The 16,421-nt window shown below is 33.3% G+C and overlaps 1 protein-coding gene and 1 long non-coding RNA gene across 3 annotated transcripts in view; one reads left to right on the top strand and one right to left on the bottom strand.

Annotated features, from left to right (window-relative positions):
* The window catches only part of LOC148110360 (uncharacterized), a 104,288-nt gene that overhangs the window by 54,454 nt on the left and 33,413 nt on the right, over positions 1–16,421 (top strand). The gene's annotated exons all lie outside the window — the stretch shown is intronic.
* The window catches only part of ASZ1 (ankyrin repeat, SAM and basic leucine zipper domain containing 1), a 49,093-nt gene that overhangs the window by 11,957 nt on the left and 20,715 nt on the right, over positions 1–16,421 (bottom strand). Inside the window, exons 1-3 of one of the 2 annotated variants that reach the window (XM_045793640.2) lie at positions 7,799–7,876; positions 1,531–1,642; positions 878–1,012 (exon numbers count right to left, since the gene is read on the bottom strand). In XM_045793640.2, the coding sequence (XP_045649596.1) occupies positions 878–1,012; positions 1,531–1,635 (240 nt within the window). In that variant the 5' untranslated portion in view covers positions 1,636–1,642; positions 7,799–7,876. Of the gene's footprint in view, positions 1–877; positions 1,013–1,530; positions 1,643–7,798; positions 7,877–16,421 lie in introns of those variants that run through there. The other variant, XM_045793638.2, reaches the window with a different exon arrangement.

Raw genomic sequence — 16,421 nt, 5'->3', positions numbered from 1 at the left:
TAGATTTCTTTTTGAAGTTTCACAGGGCGTTCGTAATTAGTAACTACTCTAGAATAATTGTGGAAATGAAGATTTGAGTTGGAAAATGAGAGACATGTTTATCAGATTGATTAAAAAATAGAAAACGTTATTTTCCATGAAGTAAAAGTGGCATGGTCTGATTATGTAATGGAACTTCTGGAATGCTACATGCTTTGAAATTCAGAAACTCAGGTTTAGATGCTCTTGAACTGTATGTTAGTTTTACTGTTATACTGTATTTGATCCTTGCTTAGAAATTATAGGCCTTTGGCCAAAAACTTTAATATTCAGACTAAAAGTTTATATCAGTAAAGTGATTTAATGTATGGCAAATATTTATTATTGACTTTATATGTGAATGACAGTAGATCATCTACCCAAGTATGTTATCTTTATTATATACCTTGTCACATGTATAGGAGTAAATGTAGCTTAAAGGATTTAATTTTTAAAATATTTAATATGTATTAATTAAAATTAAAAAACAACATTATAATTACACATTCAAATTTTGGCATTTTACTAGCTTTCTCAAAACACTAGTTAATTTTTAAAAGTCTGGACCAGTTTGAATTGTTAAATGGTCTATTATAATTTTATTTCTAGGGCCAGAATAAGACTTTATTATTTCTTTATATAGCTTTTAAATTACCACATTATAAATGCCTCTTATTTAGTAAAAATGAATACTCTAGTAAAATAAAGTTTTCATTACCTGGCCAAAAGAAAATTAGATATTTAAACATTTAATAGTAGCCAGATACACTATTATGACAGTTGTAAGTTCTAACAAAATAATACAAAATTTCTGAAATAATAATGTAACATGCCACAGAAAAATTAATAGATAGGATACCTCTAGATGTTTATTTCTTTTTGCAATCTCACTTGGTGTCTTTCCATCTTTGGTCTGTAGCATTTTATTAGCTCCAAGTTCAAGCAACTTCAAAACTACATTTTTATGACCCTGACGTGCTGCCCATGTTAAAGCCTGTAAGTGGGGAAAAAGAAGATTGTTTAAAGAGAGGGAGTGTATATGAGACAGAAAGGAAAACTTTTCAACAGTATTTATGGCACAATAAAAAAGTGAACATGGTTAATTAACAGAATGATGCAATCTCTTCATTTTACAATATAATGTAAACATATTTCCAAAGTTGTAATTGCAAAGCAGACTGCCAGTGCTCACTGATTTTATAAAACCAAATAACGTTTTACATAGTCAAGTGATGTTATAGAATGAAATAATTTATCTGCTAATCACTGAACTGTTTTCTGTAAAAACGAATTCTCTAGAACCCAGGCTTTGTTGTGTGCTGCAGCTTCTTGTGTCAAGGGTAAGGACAAAAAGAGTCAGATCCTTCCTTTTTTTTTCCATTTCAGCTGTTTTCTTCACCAAACAGCTATTATAACCCAGCCCCTCTGTAATTTTTACTTCTTAAAAAACTTTTTTGTGGACTACTGATAATGACAGGATATAAAAAGGAACATTGTGCAGTCAGTTCTCACAGTATAACCATTCTCATCCTGGGTATTAACTTCGGCTCCATGAGCAACAAGGAGAGCAACAACCTGAGGATGACCATCTCGGGCAGCATACATGATTGGAGTCATAAGTCTCCTGAGGAGGAGGAAGAAAAGAAACATCTGTGTTAATGCCGCCATTAACAGCTACTCAATTTCATGAATTTCATATCCGATACCAAAGCATTGTTTTGAAAGCAAAGGAAATGAAACCTTTTAATAAATCAGATGATTTAAAAATCCGATCTCCCAGCAAATAAATGTGAAGACACTTTTAAAGTATTGAATGCTTACACAGCACCCTCTAGTGAAGACATGTGTTTAAAAAAATCACTAAACAAGCCATACTTTCTAATGAGATTTCATTAATTTACATATTCATATAGAAAAATATCAGAGTACCCACAATGCTTATTCAAGGCATATAATGATGAATGACACAAATAAGGTCTCTGTCCCCTCAGCATTGCTCATACTTATTAAATGCTTATTACATTTAATAAAAATAAAAGTTTAAAATTTTCTCTTATTTCTTAATGTAGTCCATTATGATTTTATTTTAGTTTAAGTCTGAAAGAATTTCACCCTGACTTGAAGTGATACTCTAATCAAGAAAGAGATTAGTTTAATAGTTTAGCCAGACTCTAAGACTATTTTCTGAGAGAGCATAGTGGTTTCCCTATAGTGTGTCGTTTCTCAAAATAGAGATTCAATCCCTTTCCTCCTGGAAGTTGGTCAGCTTCTGGTTCAATTACAAAGGACACCAGAAAGATTCTATTAGTTCTACGTGGGCTGAACTTAGTCTCATGGTCTGTTTTAAAGGAGATCTGGCATCTGGGCTCAGTCTTTCTGAGTTGCCTCAAATATCTGATTTATATACAAAGAACTTCACAAAAGAACAACAAATTAAGTGAGTTCAGAATTCTATTTTAATCTCATTAAGGAAGTTCACCTTGGTTAACTCACATTACATATATAACCTATAAATTTCTCTATAAGGTTTGTTAACATAAGGTATATATCCTGAATCTGATCACTTCACATTAATGTATTTAGCACAAAAAGATTCACACACTTCTTTCTTCTATTTCCTAGTGTATTATAATTTCAATGTTTTCTTGGAAATTATATGCTAAGGTAGCTGTCAAGCATTGCCTCTTCTATCTTGAGTATCTCCTACATAATGGCTTCTTCACCCAGACAATCTTTGCAAAGTAAAGAGTGAATTGCCCGGATAATTGAAGAAAACGTGGAAAATACATACAATAGAACAAAATTATGAGTCAACTAGTCATTCAAATTCTCCACTAAGTCTAAATTAAACATGTTGATGCCTTTTCTTAACCCCACCTTCCCTGTAACACCCCAGATCTGCTCCTTCTAGTCCTCCCTATTTCACAAAGCTACCATTGACCACATAACTCAGGCCTATGACTAAGAGTAATTTATGACTCTTCTCCATGACTCCATTTATGCCTCTTGTATATGGAGTCATCAGCTGGTCCTGCTGGCTCTACCTTCATAATATGTTCTGAATTTAACCACTTTGCACTATCTTGTTAGCTACTATAAGCAGTCTAGGCCATCATCATCTTTCTCTGATGTATATTATTGAAATAGCCTCATAATTGCTCTCCATGCTTCTGCTCTTGACCACTCAAGAGTTTATTCTCTTTGAAAATGAAAAGTTCTTTCCCTTCCAGGGACTATGCAAGGGCTATTCCCTCCACCTTTTCCTAGACCTTCATATTGCATACTCCTTCGCCTTATTTAGATCCTCATTAGGAGGAGAAAATCAATAAAATTGACAAGCATATAACCAAATTGATCAAGATAATAGAAGACACAAATTACCAATATCATGAATAAGAGAGGTGACATCAATACAGGTTCTCCACAGTTTAAAAGTATAAGGAAATATTATGAACAAATTCTGCCAATAAATTAGACAACTTAGATGAAATGGACAAATTTCTCAAAAGATTCAAACTACCTAAGCACACTAAAAAATAACCTGAATAGTTTTAGATTTATAAAAAATTAAATTAGTAAATAAAAACCTCCCACAAAGAAAACAGCAGGCCCAGAAGGCTTCACTGGTGAATTCCACCAAACAGTTGATGAAAAAACATAATATCAATTCTACTTAAATTTTTTCAGTAAACTGAAACAGAAAGAATCCTTCCCAATTCATCCTATTAGCAAGAATTACTCTAATAAAAACTAGAAAGAGACATTGCAAGGAAAGAAAACTATAGACCAATAATCTTAACTGAGCATAGATGCAAAAATTCTCAACAAATTTTGGCAAATAGAATCCAAAAATACATAAAAAGGATAATACATCATAACTGAGTACAATTATCTGGGAATGCAAGATTGGTTTGACATGTGACATTTGACCAAAAAAAGAAAAACCACCAGATTATCTCAATAAACGCAGAACAAGTATTTTACAAAATCCAACATCTAATAAAATTCTTAGCAATGTAGGAATAGAAGAGAACTTCCTCAACTGGAAAACCTTATTGCTAACATCATACTTAATGGTCAAAGAATGAATACTTTCCTCCTAACATCAGAAACAAGACAAAGATGTTTGCTCTCAACACTTCTATTCAACATTTTATTTCAAGTTCTAGCCAGTGCAATAAAACAAGAAAAAACAGGCATCTAGATAGAAAAAGAAGTAAAATTGTCTTTATTCACAGATAGCATGGTCCGTCTGTGTAGAAAACCTGATGGAATCTACAAAAAAAAGTACTAGAACTAATAAATGAATTAGCAAGGTTGCAGGAAACAAGATCTAATGGAATACACACAACATTAGTTACAATTATTATTTCATCTTGCTGAACTCAATGATAAGCCAGCATTGCATAGAATTAAAATCAACAGGGCAGAATCATTTCTTTCTAATTTACAAAAGTCTAGTTCATATAGTTCAACCCATATAAAAAACTTACATGTAAACACCAATTTAGAACACAGAATCAAGATTTGGTAACCTCAGCATTGACTATCAATTTGGAGAAACAAAATCATTATGCAGGACTGGGCAGTTACCTCATTCACTGCTCAAGACAACTTTATAAAAGCAGAAATTATTCTCACTTTAGAGATGAGAAAACATAGGTTGGGAAATAAGTAATTTTTACTGAAAGATCACTGTTGGTGTGTTATTGAAGTAATATTGTGTGTTTATTCCCCCTTCCCTGCCAAATCTCCTGAAAATTACTTTTATAATCTATCCTGATATAGAGAAATCTAAAGTTCTTTTTCTAAATTTTTATGTATTTGATTATGAAATATGGGATAAATTTCATAAACTCCACAAGATGGCAAAATTGGAAACCTAAATAAAGTTGGCTAAAATATAATCTGAAGGAAGTGACACTCTGGCAGAGTATCCAGAGGTGACATGAAAGTGTGCATGTCCCATTTGCTTGAACTTTGTAAGTGAAATTTCTGATTTTGTACTGAAATTTGTTCTGGATTTGCATAGAAAATTGAAGTTGTTTGAAATATCAGTTTCTCGTAGAATCTTGGAAACCAGCAGAGATTATATTTTTGGTCAATTCACATGAACATAAATTGCATCTTAGAGATGCTTACTTCCTCCTAGATAAGTACCGGACCAGCATAGTTTGCTTACTAAGAAGCTTCAGATGACTACTGAAAAATGTGTTACAAAAATGTTGCATTGGTTTCTTTTAAGAAAAGTTTAATTTACTGAATGGAACAGCAAACTCTTATAACAGGGTCTACATTACCTAGAAGGTTTATTACTTAGCTTCTAAATAGTTACTGATACCATCAGTAACATTGCATGACAATTTTGAGAGGGGAGAGAACAATTCTTCCAGTGGTTTTACATCTGTAGAAATTTGTAACATCTGTAGTTTCCTGCCTGTTACTGATTAACAAAATCTAAATGAATTATTCAATCTTACAAACTCTTATGGGCAATCTTAAGAACTCTTCAGGGAAGTTATAAAACTTTATAATAACAGGTCTACTCAGGTGACATGGTAACAATTTGTGCTACTGGTAACTTTACTTTCAATATTAATTTCCATCTATTTCCCAAGATTTACTGTAAAGAATTCTTTACTTCCAATTCTCTCTTTAAATCATTGCAATTTTGTTCTGTCTGTTCCTTCTAACAAAATTGCTTTGGCAAAGGTCAAGTTATTTGGACACCTTTTATTTTTCTAGCACTTAAAAGTATGTATTTCAAAGGTTCTGTCCTCAATGCTTTTGCTTTTCACTGCATAAACACCATGCCTGAATGATCTCACCCACTCTCCTAACTTTATTGCCTGCTGAATCTGTATCTCTAGGCCAGGCTTTGCACCTGAGCTCCAGATTATATTTGTCATTGCCACATGGGTATCCTAACCAAACACATATCCAACACATATCCCAATCTGAAGTCACCATCTTACCTCCAACACACAATTCTCTCTTATTACTTACCTCTGTGAACAGCATCACAATCCATGCACTGCCCAGCTCAGAAACCTGGAATTTATTCATGACTCCTCATTGTGCTTTCATATCTAAGTCAGCATTCCTGTGAATTTTACCTCCTTCCCATCATTTTATCTGTCTACTTTGCTCTCTCTCTCCTTCTTCCATGTGTTTAGGTCCTTATCACTTCTTACATGGATTACTGCCTCCTTGTTTCTAGTCTTTCTTCCACATTTGTGAATCTTGTCAATTTACCGTTCCAAAATTTCAAGGTTATACCTATGATATGTAAGTGTATCTTTCATGCTAAGTGCTCTGTCTGCCATTTTAGCATTTGCAATCCTACTCCATCCTAAGAACAGACTTCGGTCATATCTACAGGGCATGGATTCCAATTTTTCTCTCCTCTGGATGTCCTATATTCAGAGCACTCTGAATGAAATGTCTTTTCACTTTTTTTCGTCAACAGGCTTTCTCATAATCTACTTCTAAGGCTTCATCTTAAAAGCCAACATTCCCCAGTTTTTTGACGCTCTACCTCATCTTAGATAGCAATCCCACTCTCCTCTGTTTTCTTAGCATTTTGTGCTTAGTTTTATCATCAGCTATCAGGTCAAAATGTATTTGTTCATCTCTTTTTTCAACTAGACTGTAAGTTCTTTGAGGATAATCCCCTTAGCCTGTCTCTGTATCCACATCCAATCCACACAGTAACTAGTATAATCATGTGTTTCTATGTTTTGTGTCATGCTTACATTTAATACAGACAGGATTTTCTCCTTATCTAGTCCATCATTACATGTGTATTGAGTGTATTTTTAATGCATCTATGTCCTTACTCATTTTAGACATATTAGATATCTGTTGAAATTTCCTGCTCTAATTTTATTTTGATCTACATCTCCTTAAATTTAATAGATTTTGATTTGTGGATTTAGTGGCCATGTAGTCTAGTGTGTACAGGTTTACACTTGTATTTTCATTGATTTTGCCTTTTATTGTCAAACAAAATTCTTTATTCTATTTACTGTATTTAATATTAATAATAGCTGATGTTGACAATCTTGATTTCTGTGAGTCTGCCTTCACTTGCAAAGGGTTTTTCATATTCCTTTTTTTGTAAATACCATTTAGCCATCTTTTGTTTTTTAAGCCAACATCTCAGTTGATAAATTCAGTCCATTCTCATTTAGTGTAATGACTGATAAATTCATTGACAGTATTTCTTTTTTGTTTTGTTGGTTCAATAAACTGCTATTCATTATATTTTTCCTCCTTGAAAATCTTATGATTCTTCTTTTCCTTTTTTTTTTTTTTTAAGATTTTATTTATTTATTTGACACAGAGAGAGAGAGAGGGCGCACAAGCAGGGGGAGCGGCAGGGAAAGGGAGAAGCAGGCTTCCTGCTGAGCAGGGAGCCTGATGCCAGCTAGGTCCCAGGACCTGACCGGAGCCAAAGGCAGCACTTAACTGACTGAGCCACCCAGATGTCTCTGCTTTTCCTTTTTTTTTTTTTAAATGTCATTAAGCATTATCATCTTTCTCTGCTCTTAGTAAAAAACATACGACCCTGTAATATGTAAGCAAGATAAGACCTATTTCTCCTAATCAGACTATGGTTTCCTCCACCACCATGCCGTAATTCTCCCATGCTTCTACTTTAATAGGATAAGACCTTTTGAATACTCTTAAGTTCCTCTTAGGTTGCTCCCAACTCTTTGTAAACGATAGCGCTTAGATTTTATTATCACAATTTAGTACTTATTAGAGTTTTACTTACAGTTTGTCTTGTCTGTTTCCAGACTCTTTATTTAGCACTCAGACTCCATATTTCTAGCCTCATATTATCCATTAACTACACATGTATCAAAGTTCATCTCTCTTCACTGCTTCTTGTTTTCATCCTCTGCCTTCATGAGGTCTCTGTTCTGGTTCTTTTTTTTGTTTGGTTAGTCTTTTCTCAAGTATTCTCCTCAGAGGGGGCATTTGGGTAATGTACTTTCTGAGTTCTTGAATATTCTTGAACATTTTTCTTTTGCCCTGTCAGGCATATGAGAGTTTGGCTAAGAAAAAGATTTTTAGGCTGTGGGCCTTTATCTAAGGGAATATGTACTTTCATTCTTTTCTACCTACAGCTGTGCAAATGAGAAGTCTGATGCTACTCTGACCTTTTTACTTCTTGTTAAAAACTTATTTTTTTCTGCCCAGAAGCTTGTAAAAATTTCCTCTTTGTTTTTTCGAGTTTACACATTTTAACCAGAATATATGCCTAGGTGTGTCTTTTCTTCTTTATCAATCTAAACTAAAACTCAAGAACTTTTCCAATACGCAGTCTTTTTTTCAATATGCAGTCCTAGAGTTTTCAGCTCAGGAACCATTTCTTTTTTTTCTAGAATGTGTTTACTACCAATCTTGCATTTGTTCTTTTTTCTTCCCTGAATTTTGAATTCAAATACTACATTTTTTTTAAGTTCCAAGAGATCTTTTTCATGCTGCACTTAGATCTCCTTATGTGCTCTTAATTTTTAATTCAGGTATTCACCATTCTCTGTCAGCAATTTTACTGTACTAGTCAAGCAAATATTTTAATTACAAATCCTTTCTCTAGCTGCTGGGAAGTTTTTTCTGTTGCCTCTTCAAAACTCAGATCTAGTTGCTGAAATATTTATTGAATTTTTTCATCATGATAAGCACACTCTTTAATCCCCATCACCTACTTATTCCATCTCTCCCCACCTCCCCTCTGGTAAGCATCAGTTTGTTCTCTATAATTAAGAGTCTGTCTCTTGCTTTGTCTCTTTCTCATTTTTTTCCTTTGCTCATTTGTTTTGTTTCCTAAATTCCACATGAGTGAAATCATATGCTATTTTTCTTTCTCTTACTTTGCTTAGCATTATACTCTCTAGCTCTATTCATGTTGTTACAAATGACAAGATTTCATCCTTTTTATGGCTGAATAACTCCACTGTGTGTGTATATATATATATATATATATATATATATATATATATATACACACCACCTCTTCCTTATCCATTCATCTATTGATATGGACACTTGGCTGCTTCCATAGTTGGGCTATTGTAAATAATGCTTCAATAAACATAGGGGTGCATGTATCTTTGAATTATTGTTTTTGTATCTTTGGGGGTAAATACCCAGTAGTGTCATTACTGGTCATAGGGTAGTTCTATTTTTAATTTTTTGAGGAACCTCCATACTGTCTTCCACAGTGGCTGCACCATTTTGCATTCCCACCAATACTGCAACAGAAGGTTCCTTTTTCTCCATATCCTTGCCAACATTTGTTGTTTCTTGGGTTTTTGATTTTAGCCATTTTGACAGGTGTGAAGTGATATGTTACTGTAGTTTTTTGATTTGCATTTCCCTGATGATGAGTAATCTTGATCATTTTTTTCATGTCTATTAGCCATCTGGGTAGGTCTTCTTTGGAGAAATGTCTGTTCATATCTTCTGCCAATTTTTTTATTGGATTATTTGTTTTCTGGGTGTTGAGTTATATAAATTCTTCATATATTTTAGATACTAACCTTTTATCAGATGTGTCATTTGTACATATTTTATCCCATTCACTAAGTACCTGTTAGTTTTGTTTCCTTCACTGTGCAGAAACTTTTTATTTTGATATAGTCCCAATAGTTTATTTTTGCTTTTATTTCCCTTGCCTCAGGAGACATATCTAGAAAAATGTTGCTATGGCCAATGTCAGAGAAATTACTGCCTGGGCTCTCTTCTAGGATTTTTATGGTTTCAGGCCTCACATTTAGGTCTTTTTTTTTTTTTTAAGATTTTATTTATTTACTTGACAGAGAGAGAGACAGCCAATGAGAGAGGGAACACAAGCAGGGGGAGTGCGAGAGGAAGAAGCAGGCTCCGAGTGGAGCAGGGAGCCCGATGTGGGGCTCGATCCCAGGACCATGGGATTACGCCCTGAGCTGAAGGCAGACGCTTAACGACTGAGCCACCCAAGCTCCCCATACATTTAGGTCTTTGATACATTTTCAGTTTATTTTTATGTATGGTGAAAGAAAGTGGTCCAGTTTCATTCTTTTGCATGTAGCTGTCCAGTTTTCCCACTACCATCTGTTGAAGAGACTGTCCTTTTTGTACTAGTCATTCCTCCTTTGTCTAAGTTTAATTAACTATATAATTGAGGGTTTATTTCTGAGTTTTCTATTCCATTGATCTTTGTGTCTATTTTTATGCCAGTTCCATGTTGTTTTAATTACTACTACTTTGTAATATAACTTGAAGTCTGAACTTGTGATATCTCCACTTTTTTTTTTCTTAAGATTGCTTTGGCTATTCAGGGTCTTTTGTGGTTCCATCCAAATTTTAGGATTGTCTGTTCTAGTTGTGTAAAAAATGCTGTTGGTATTTTGATAGGGATTGCATTAAATGTGTTGATTACTTTGGGTAGTATAGACATTTTAACAATATTTGATCCATGAGCATGGAATGTCTTTCCATACATTTGCATTGTCTTAAATTTCTTACATCAGTGCTTTATACTTTTTAGAGCCACCTCTTTGGTTAAGTTTATTCCTAGGTATTTTATTGCTTTTGGTGCAACTGTAAATGGGACTGTTTTCTTAATTTCACTTTCTGCTGCCTTATTAGTGTATATAGAAATACAAAAGATTTCTGTATTGATATTGTATCTTGTGACTTTATGGAATTTGTTCATCAGTTCTAATAGTTTTTTGGTGGAGTCTTTAGGGTTTTCTATATACAGTATCATATCATCTGAAAATAGTGAGAATTGTATTTCTTCTTACCAATTAGGAATATTCTTAATGGCAGAAATCCTTACAGATTTTGAAAATCAAATAAATTTCTTGTGCAGTAGGTCCATAGTTTAAGAGCAGGCTATTCCCACCCTCCAGAAGTACCTGGAGCATTCTCCCTGCTTTCTTATCTTCCCAAATTCTACCAACCTCACCAACAGAGCCAACTCAGCTCACCTGCATAGCTCCAAGTCTTTAGGAGTCTGGAAACCTAAGACATTCATGCAGGATCAACTTCACCCCAGGTCCATAAACCTCCTAATGTCAGGCTTTTATGGGATTAGCTGCTCTCCATCTCGACTTACCCCTAATGATTTCCCACCATTTTGCAGGGATGGGAACAAGCTGCCTAATGTCTCAGCAGTCTGAGGCTCAAAGAAAGGCAAGTAGCTTAGAGCTGAGAAAAAAGAGGGAGAGAAAAATGTTTTGGTGACAGTTTCCCAGATATCCTTGTGTCATGTACACAAGGGCCTTTGCCAATCCAACATATGTTCATCCACATTTCATCTAGTATTTTTTATTAAGTATTTGTGTGGCTTTATACTTTACTATTTTGAGGCATATAAAATAATTTTGGTGTGAGGTTTAAACCCAGCATTTTTTATTCCTTCAAATAGCTATGCAAGTCCCCAGCACTAAAATGATGATCTATTTTCTTCCTCTAGTTTGAAATGCTATATTAATCATATATGATAATTTCATATACTCTTGAATTCCCTTACATTTTCTTTTCTGTTTTACTTCTAGGGATCAGCAATAGACAGCTTCCCACTAATCCCACAATGCTTTAATTATTGTGATTTATTTTTAATATAAGGCTAATTCTATAAGATTACTCTTTAACAAGAGGTATTAATTTTAAAAAATTACTTAATTCAGGGGCGCCTGGGTGGCTCAGTTGGTTAAGTGTCTGACTCTTGATTTTGGCTCAGGTCATAATTTCGGGGTCATGAGATGGAGCCCTGCCTAGCGTGGAGCCTGCTTAAGATTTTCTCTCCCTCACCTTCTGCCCCTTCCCACCACCCTTCTCTCTCTTAAAAAAAAAAAAATTCATACATATGCACTTTTTCCTAAGAACACTACGGTAATCTCTGATATGAGTTGGCTATCTTTCCAGATCTTGGCAAAGAAAAATAATAAATTTTACACTGTATAAACATATGCAGAAAAAACTGGTATTTTTAAACATAAATAATATCATGCTATTCATGCAATGCTTTGACTTGACAATAAATGAATTTAAGACTTTTAATTTCCCTGAGTATTGCTTTGTCTCAATCACACAAGTTTTGATATCAAGGCTTCAACAGTTCAGACTAAGTTTTACCACTTCTCTTTTGATTTCTTCTTTAATCTACAAATTATTGCAGTGTATAATTTTAAGTACCCAATTTTATGTACTGGAGAGGCTTTTGGTTGTAAAATTCTAAATTCATTACCCTGTAGTTAGTGAAAATGTTCTGTAAGAGATCACTTTCTTAAAAGAAATTTATTAAGGCTTCCTTTGTGGCCTAGAATATCACCATATTTTGAAAGCAATCTACACGTATTTAAAAAGAATCCATATGTATAAAATTATGTTACAGTTAGAATTTTAGATAAATATCAATCAGATATACTTGTTAAGTGTTTTTATATTTCCTATATCTTTATTTTTGTCTGTTTTTTATTAAAATCTTCAAATATGATTATAGATTTTCTATCCTTTTAAAAAATTCTAGTAATTCCATTTTACATATTTTAAATCCATATATATTGAAACTATCTTGTTAAATTTTTGCTTTTTACCCCAGAGGTCCTTTTTGTCTTGGTTATCTACCAGGTATAGATATTTGCTAAATGAAGAATATAGTTTCTGATCATTTTATTTTCAACCATTATGTATTATTTTGTCATTCTTACTGGATTTTGGTTTCAGCCAAAATAAGAGTTACTATATTTTAGTCACTGAGTTTTACCAATTATATTACTATTCTCTTAATATGGTTAGACTTTTTTTTTAAGATTTTATTTATTTATTTGACAGAGAGAGACAGCGAGAGAGGGAACACAAGCAAGGGAAGTGTGAGAGGGAGAAGCAGGCTTCCCGCGGAACAGGGAGCCCGATGCGGAGCTCTATCCCAGGACCCTGGGATCATGACCTGAGCCAAAGGCAGATGCTTAACCAACTGAGCCACCCAGGTGCCCCAGTTAGACTTATTTCTGACATTGTGCTTTTTATTTACCATGTTTCCATGGTAAATACATACTTCCATGTCTCCTTTTCAGTCTTATTAGCCTGATCAAATTCTATTTGTTCTATCCACCCCTTACCCCCACCTCAACCCCTTGATCTGAAGGCTTATAATATCCTTATTTTAGTACTTTTAATTCCTTCTCACCTTCTTCCCAACACTCTTAATCTTACCATTTAACAAAGACTAAAGTTAATCAATAAGTGTGGTCTCATTTGAAGAGTGAAGTTTACTTTTATTTTGCTTCATTCTCCCTTTAGCCACCCAAATTCCAAAATTGTTGGCATGGAAATTTAGTGTAACTTGTCATTTTATTATAAATGCTCTTTTCTTTTAAAAAGGTAGTTATTTAGACTTATAATGTTTATTAATTTCTTTGTCCAACATTATTTCTTCTGGCTTTATTTTTCTTTTTGCAGCTAACTTTTTAGATGTTATTTTAAACAGTCAGAAGAATAGTGGTTCTTGGCCAGGAACACTTTTCTATGATATACGTGAAAGCATTTTAGTTTACCAAAATGACTGGAGGGAGCTACTGGCATTTAATGGGCGAGGGCCAAGGATGCTAAATATTCTGCAATACACAGTACAACCTCACTCAAAACGTCAACTGCGCTTATACTGAAATAACTAAGTTTTCATATGCATGAAAATGTCTTTATTTTGCTTACACTCTTGAACGATAGGATAGCTAAATATAGAAATACAGGTTCAAAGTTTATTCCTCAGATCATTTATCTTCTTTTGTATATAGTTGTTATTAAGAAGCCTAATATCAAATGGTCATTTCTTGATAGGAACGGTCGTGATAAATTGCCTTTGCCACAGGTATCTTTTATGATTTTTGCCTTTATTATTGATATTCTCAAGTTCATTGTGATGTGTCCATATATTCTGATTTTTAATTAAAATGTTATTTATCTTTATCTATTTGTGTATGTGTATAAATCTTGCTTTCAAAGATCTTTCAATCCTAAGGCTTTGTGTTTTCAGTTTGAGAACATTCCATTCTGGCTACTATTACTTCAAATATAGTCTCTTTCATTTTCTCCTTCTGGAACTCTTATTAGATAGACATTAGAACTTCGGTGAGGTTCTCTCTGTATCTCATATCTTTTCCTTTGTAACACTTGATGTCATATTCTAGATTTCCTTACATTTATCTTCCAGTTTATTAATCAGCAATTCAGCTGAATCCCATCTGCTGTTATTCACATATACTTAGTTTTAATATTCAACAAGTTTCTTTTTTTTTCATAATTCACTGTAATTGTTTGATAATATCTGTTTGTTATTTAGTGGAGGCAAATCCTTCTTTTGTTCAGAAAAATGAAGTCCTTTTTAAATTATTTTTTCCCACTTTCTCTAGTCTAAGTTACTCTTTTGTTGAATTTGTTGTCCCGGTTTTATGATGCTTGCATTCTCCAGATTTGATGATTTGTGATTGTGCACCATCTTCTGGCCTGAAAAGGCCTCTCAAGCAATGGAAGATTCAAGCAACCCTGGCCTCGCCTATCAGTACTGTAGTTCTTAGGGATTGCCAGAGAGGGTTCCCATCTGTTTCTTTCTTTAGAAGTTACTCCTTTTCCATTCCAGAGATTATTCCCTTTCCTGTTTCCAAAATAACTTTACTAATACTTTATGGATATCTAAAATTTGTTGTGGAGGGGCAAGACGTTAGCATTTGTTCACTTTAACATCTTGAAGTCATAAACCTATTTTTCAGAAAATTCTTGGTCTTTTATTTGGCCATGTTTTTCTCTCAGAATTTGTAAAATCATTTCATCAAATTAAAACAATCCCCCACTCTGAATGAGATGTTTAATTTTACAGACTAATTTAGATAAAAAAAGAATGTCTTTTTTTTTTAATGCTGAGTCATTCCAGCCAAGAACATGACACATCTATTTAATTCAATCTCCTTTTGTTTCACTCCATGTAGTTTTTAAACTTTTCTTGATTTGGATCTTTCACATTTCTTATACACTCACTTTTAGATATTTATGTTTTTTGCTCTTGACACTGGGATCTATTATCTCATTATATTCCCAAGCTGGTTATTATTTGTAAGTTGGAAACCAACTTTATTTTGCCTACTAGTATTTAAAAAAAACCTACATCATTTTATGATTGCTACTTCTAACAGTTTCTGGGTTGATTATGTTGGGGTTTACCAAGCATATAGTCATATGACCTAAAATTTTATCCCCTTTCCTAATAAAAAAAAGCCTAATAGTTTCATCAAAGGTAACATAGTTCAATGGTTTAAAACAGGATTTGGCAAAATTTTTCTGTAACGGGCAAGAGAGTAAATATTTTATGTTTATAGGGTATACAAGGCTGTGTCACAGCCATTCAAGTCCACAGTTGTAGCATGAAAATAGCCACAGACAATAAAAAAGTGAATGCTCATGGCCCTGCTTCAAACTTTAAAGGTTTGCAAACTCTTGGTTTAAAGCAGAAGTTGTATACTTGTATTAGTCATTCTGCCTAAATTAAAACCTAGTGTTCAGCATTTATTGTCTGTGTAACCTTAGGAAGTTTCTTACACTCTTAATGCCTCAGTTTCTACTACTGTATAGGGGCATGATAATAGTTTCTACATCTGTGGCACCTATTTGTGATATTTTCATATCTGTGGTAATGACATAATAATGTTCAATAACCAGAAAAGTATTAAGCATGAAATAAATTATCTGTCATTATTATTAGCTATTTTATTATTTGTATCTCGTTTTCTTCTTTTGCATAATTGAATTGCCCTGCAATTCCTAAAACAATGTTAAGACAAAAGGAGAGCTTATGATAAGCATCCTTGTCATCTTCTTGGCATCAATGTAAGTGCCTCTAGTGTTTCTCTGTTAAGTGTATGACTTGTTTTGGTTTCATTTATATGTTTATGAAATTAAGGAACTATTCATCTACTCACATTGTACTAAGGTTATGAAAATTGGAATGTGATTTCAACTTTTATAAAAACACAGTTCTGGCCATCTATTATGATGGTAACCTCCCCTTAAAAAATCCCTTGACCTATTTATAAAATATATTTCCCAATATTGAACCATTTTTTTGTAGTTGACATGAATCCCGTATGATCACTGCATGTTATTTATTTAATTTGCTTATAACATTAATTTTCCTGATACTTTGTTAAAGATCTGGGATTTTTGTATTTATATTTGTAACTGAGATTGATTTATAAAGTTTGTCGGAGTAGATAATTTTTTTAAACTGGATTTCAGAATCATTTATGTTTGCTTTATAAAAAAGAACTGAAAGTCTTCTCTCTCTTTTTTATATACTATGGAACTATTTAAATTGTATTAGTGTAATCTATTCCTTAGAAATTTAAAAGTAG

The sequence above is a fragment of the Ursus americanus genome, chromosome 3 (assembly GCF_024610735.1).
Source record: "Ursus americanus isolate L20-20 chromosome 3, mUrsAme1.1.p, whole genome shotgun sequence".
Classification (NCBI taxonomy): domain Eukaryota; kingdom Metazoa; phylum Chordata; class Mammalia; order Carnivora; family Ursidae; genus Ursus; species Ursus americanus.
The sequence above is the reverse complement of the archived record's forward strand: the minus strand, read 5'-3'. Positions and strand labels throughout refer to the sequence as shown.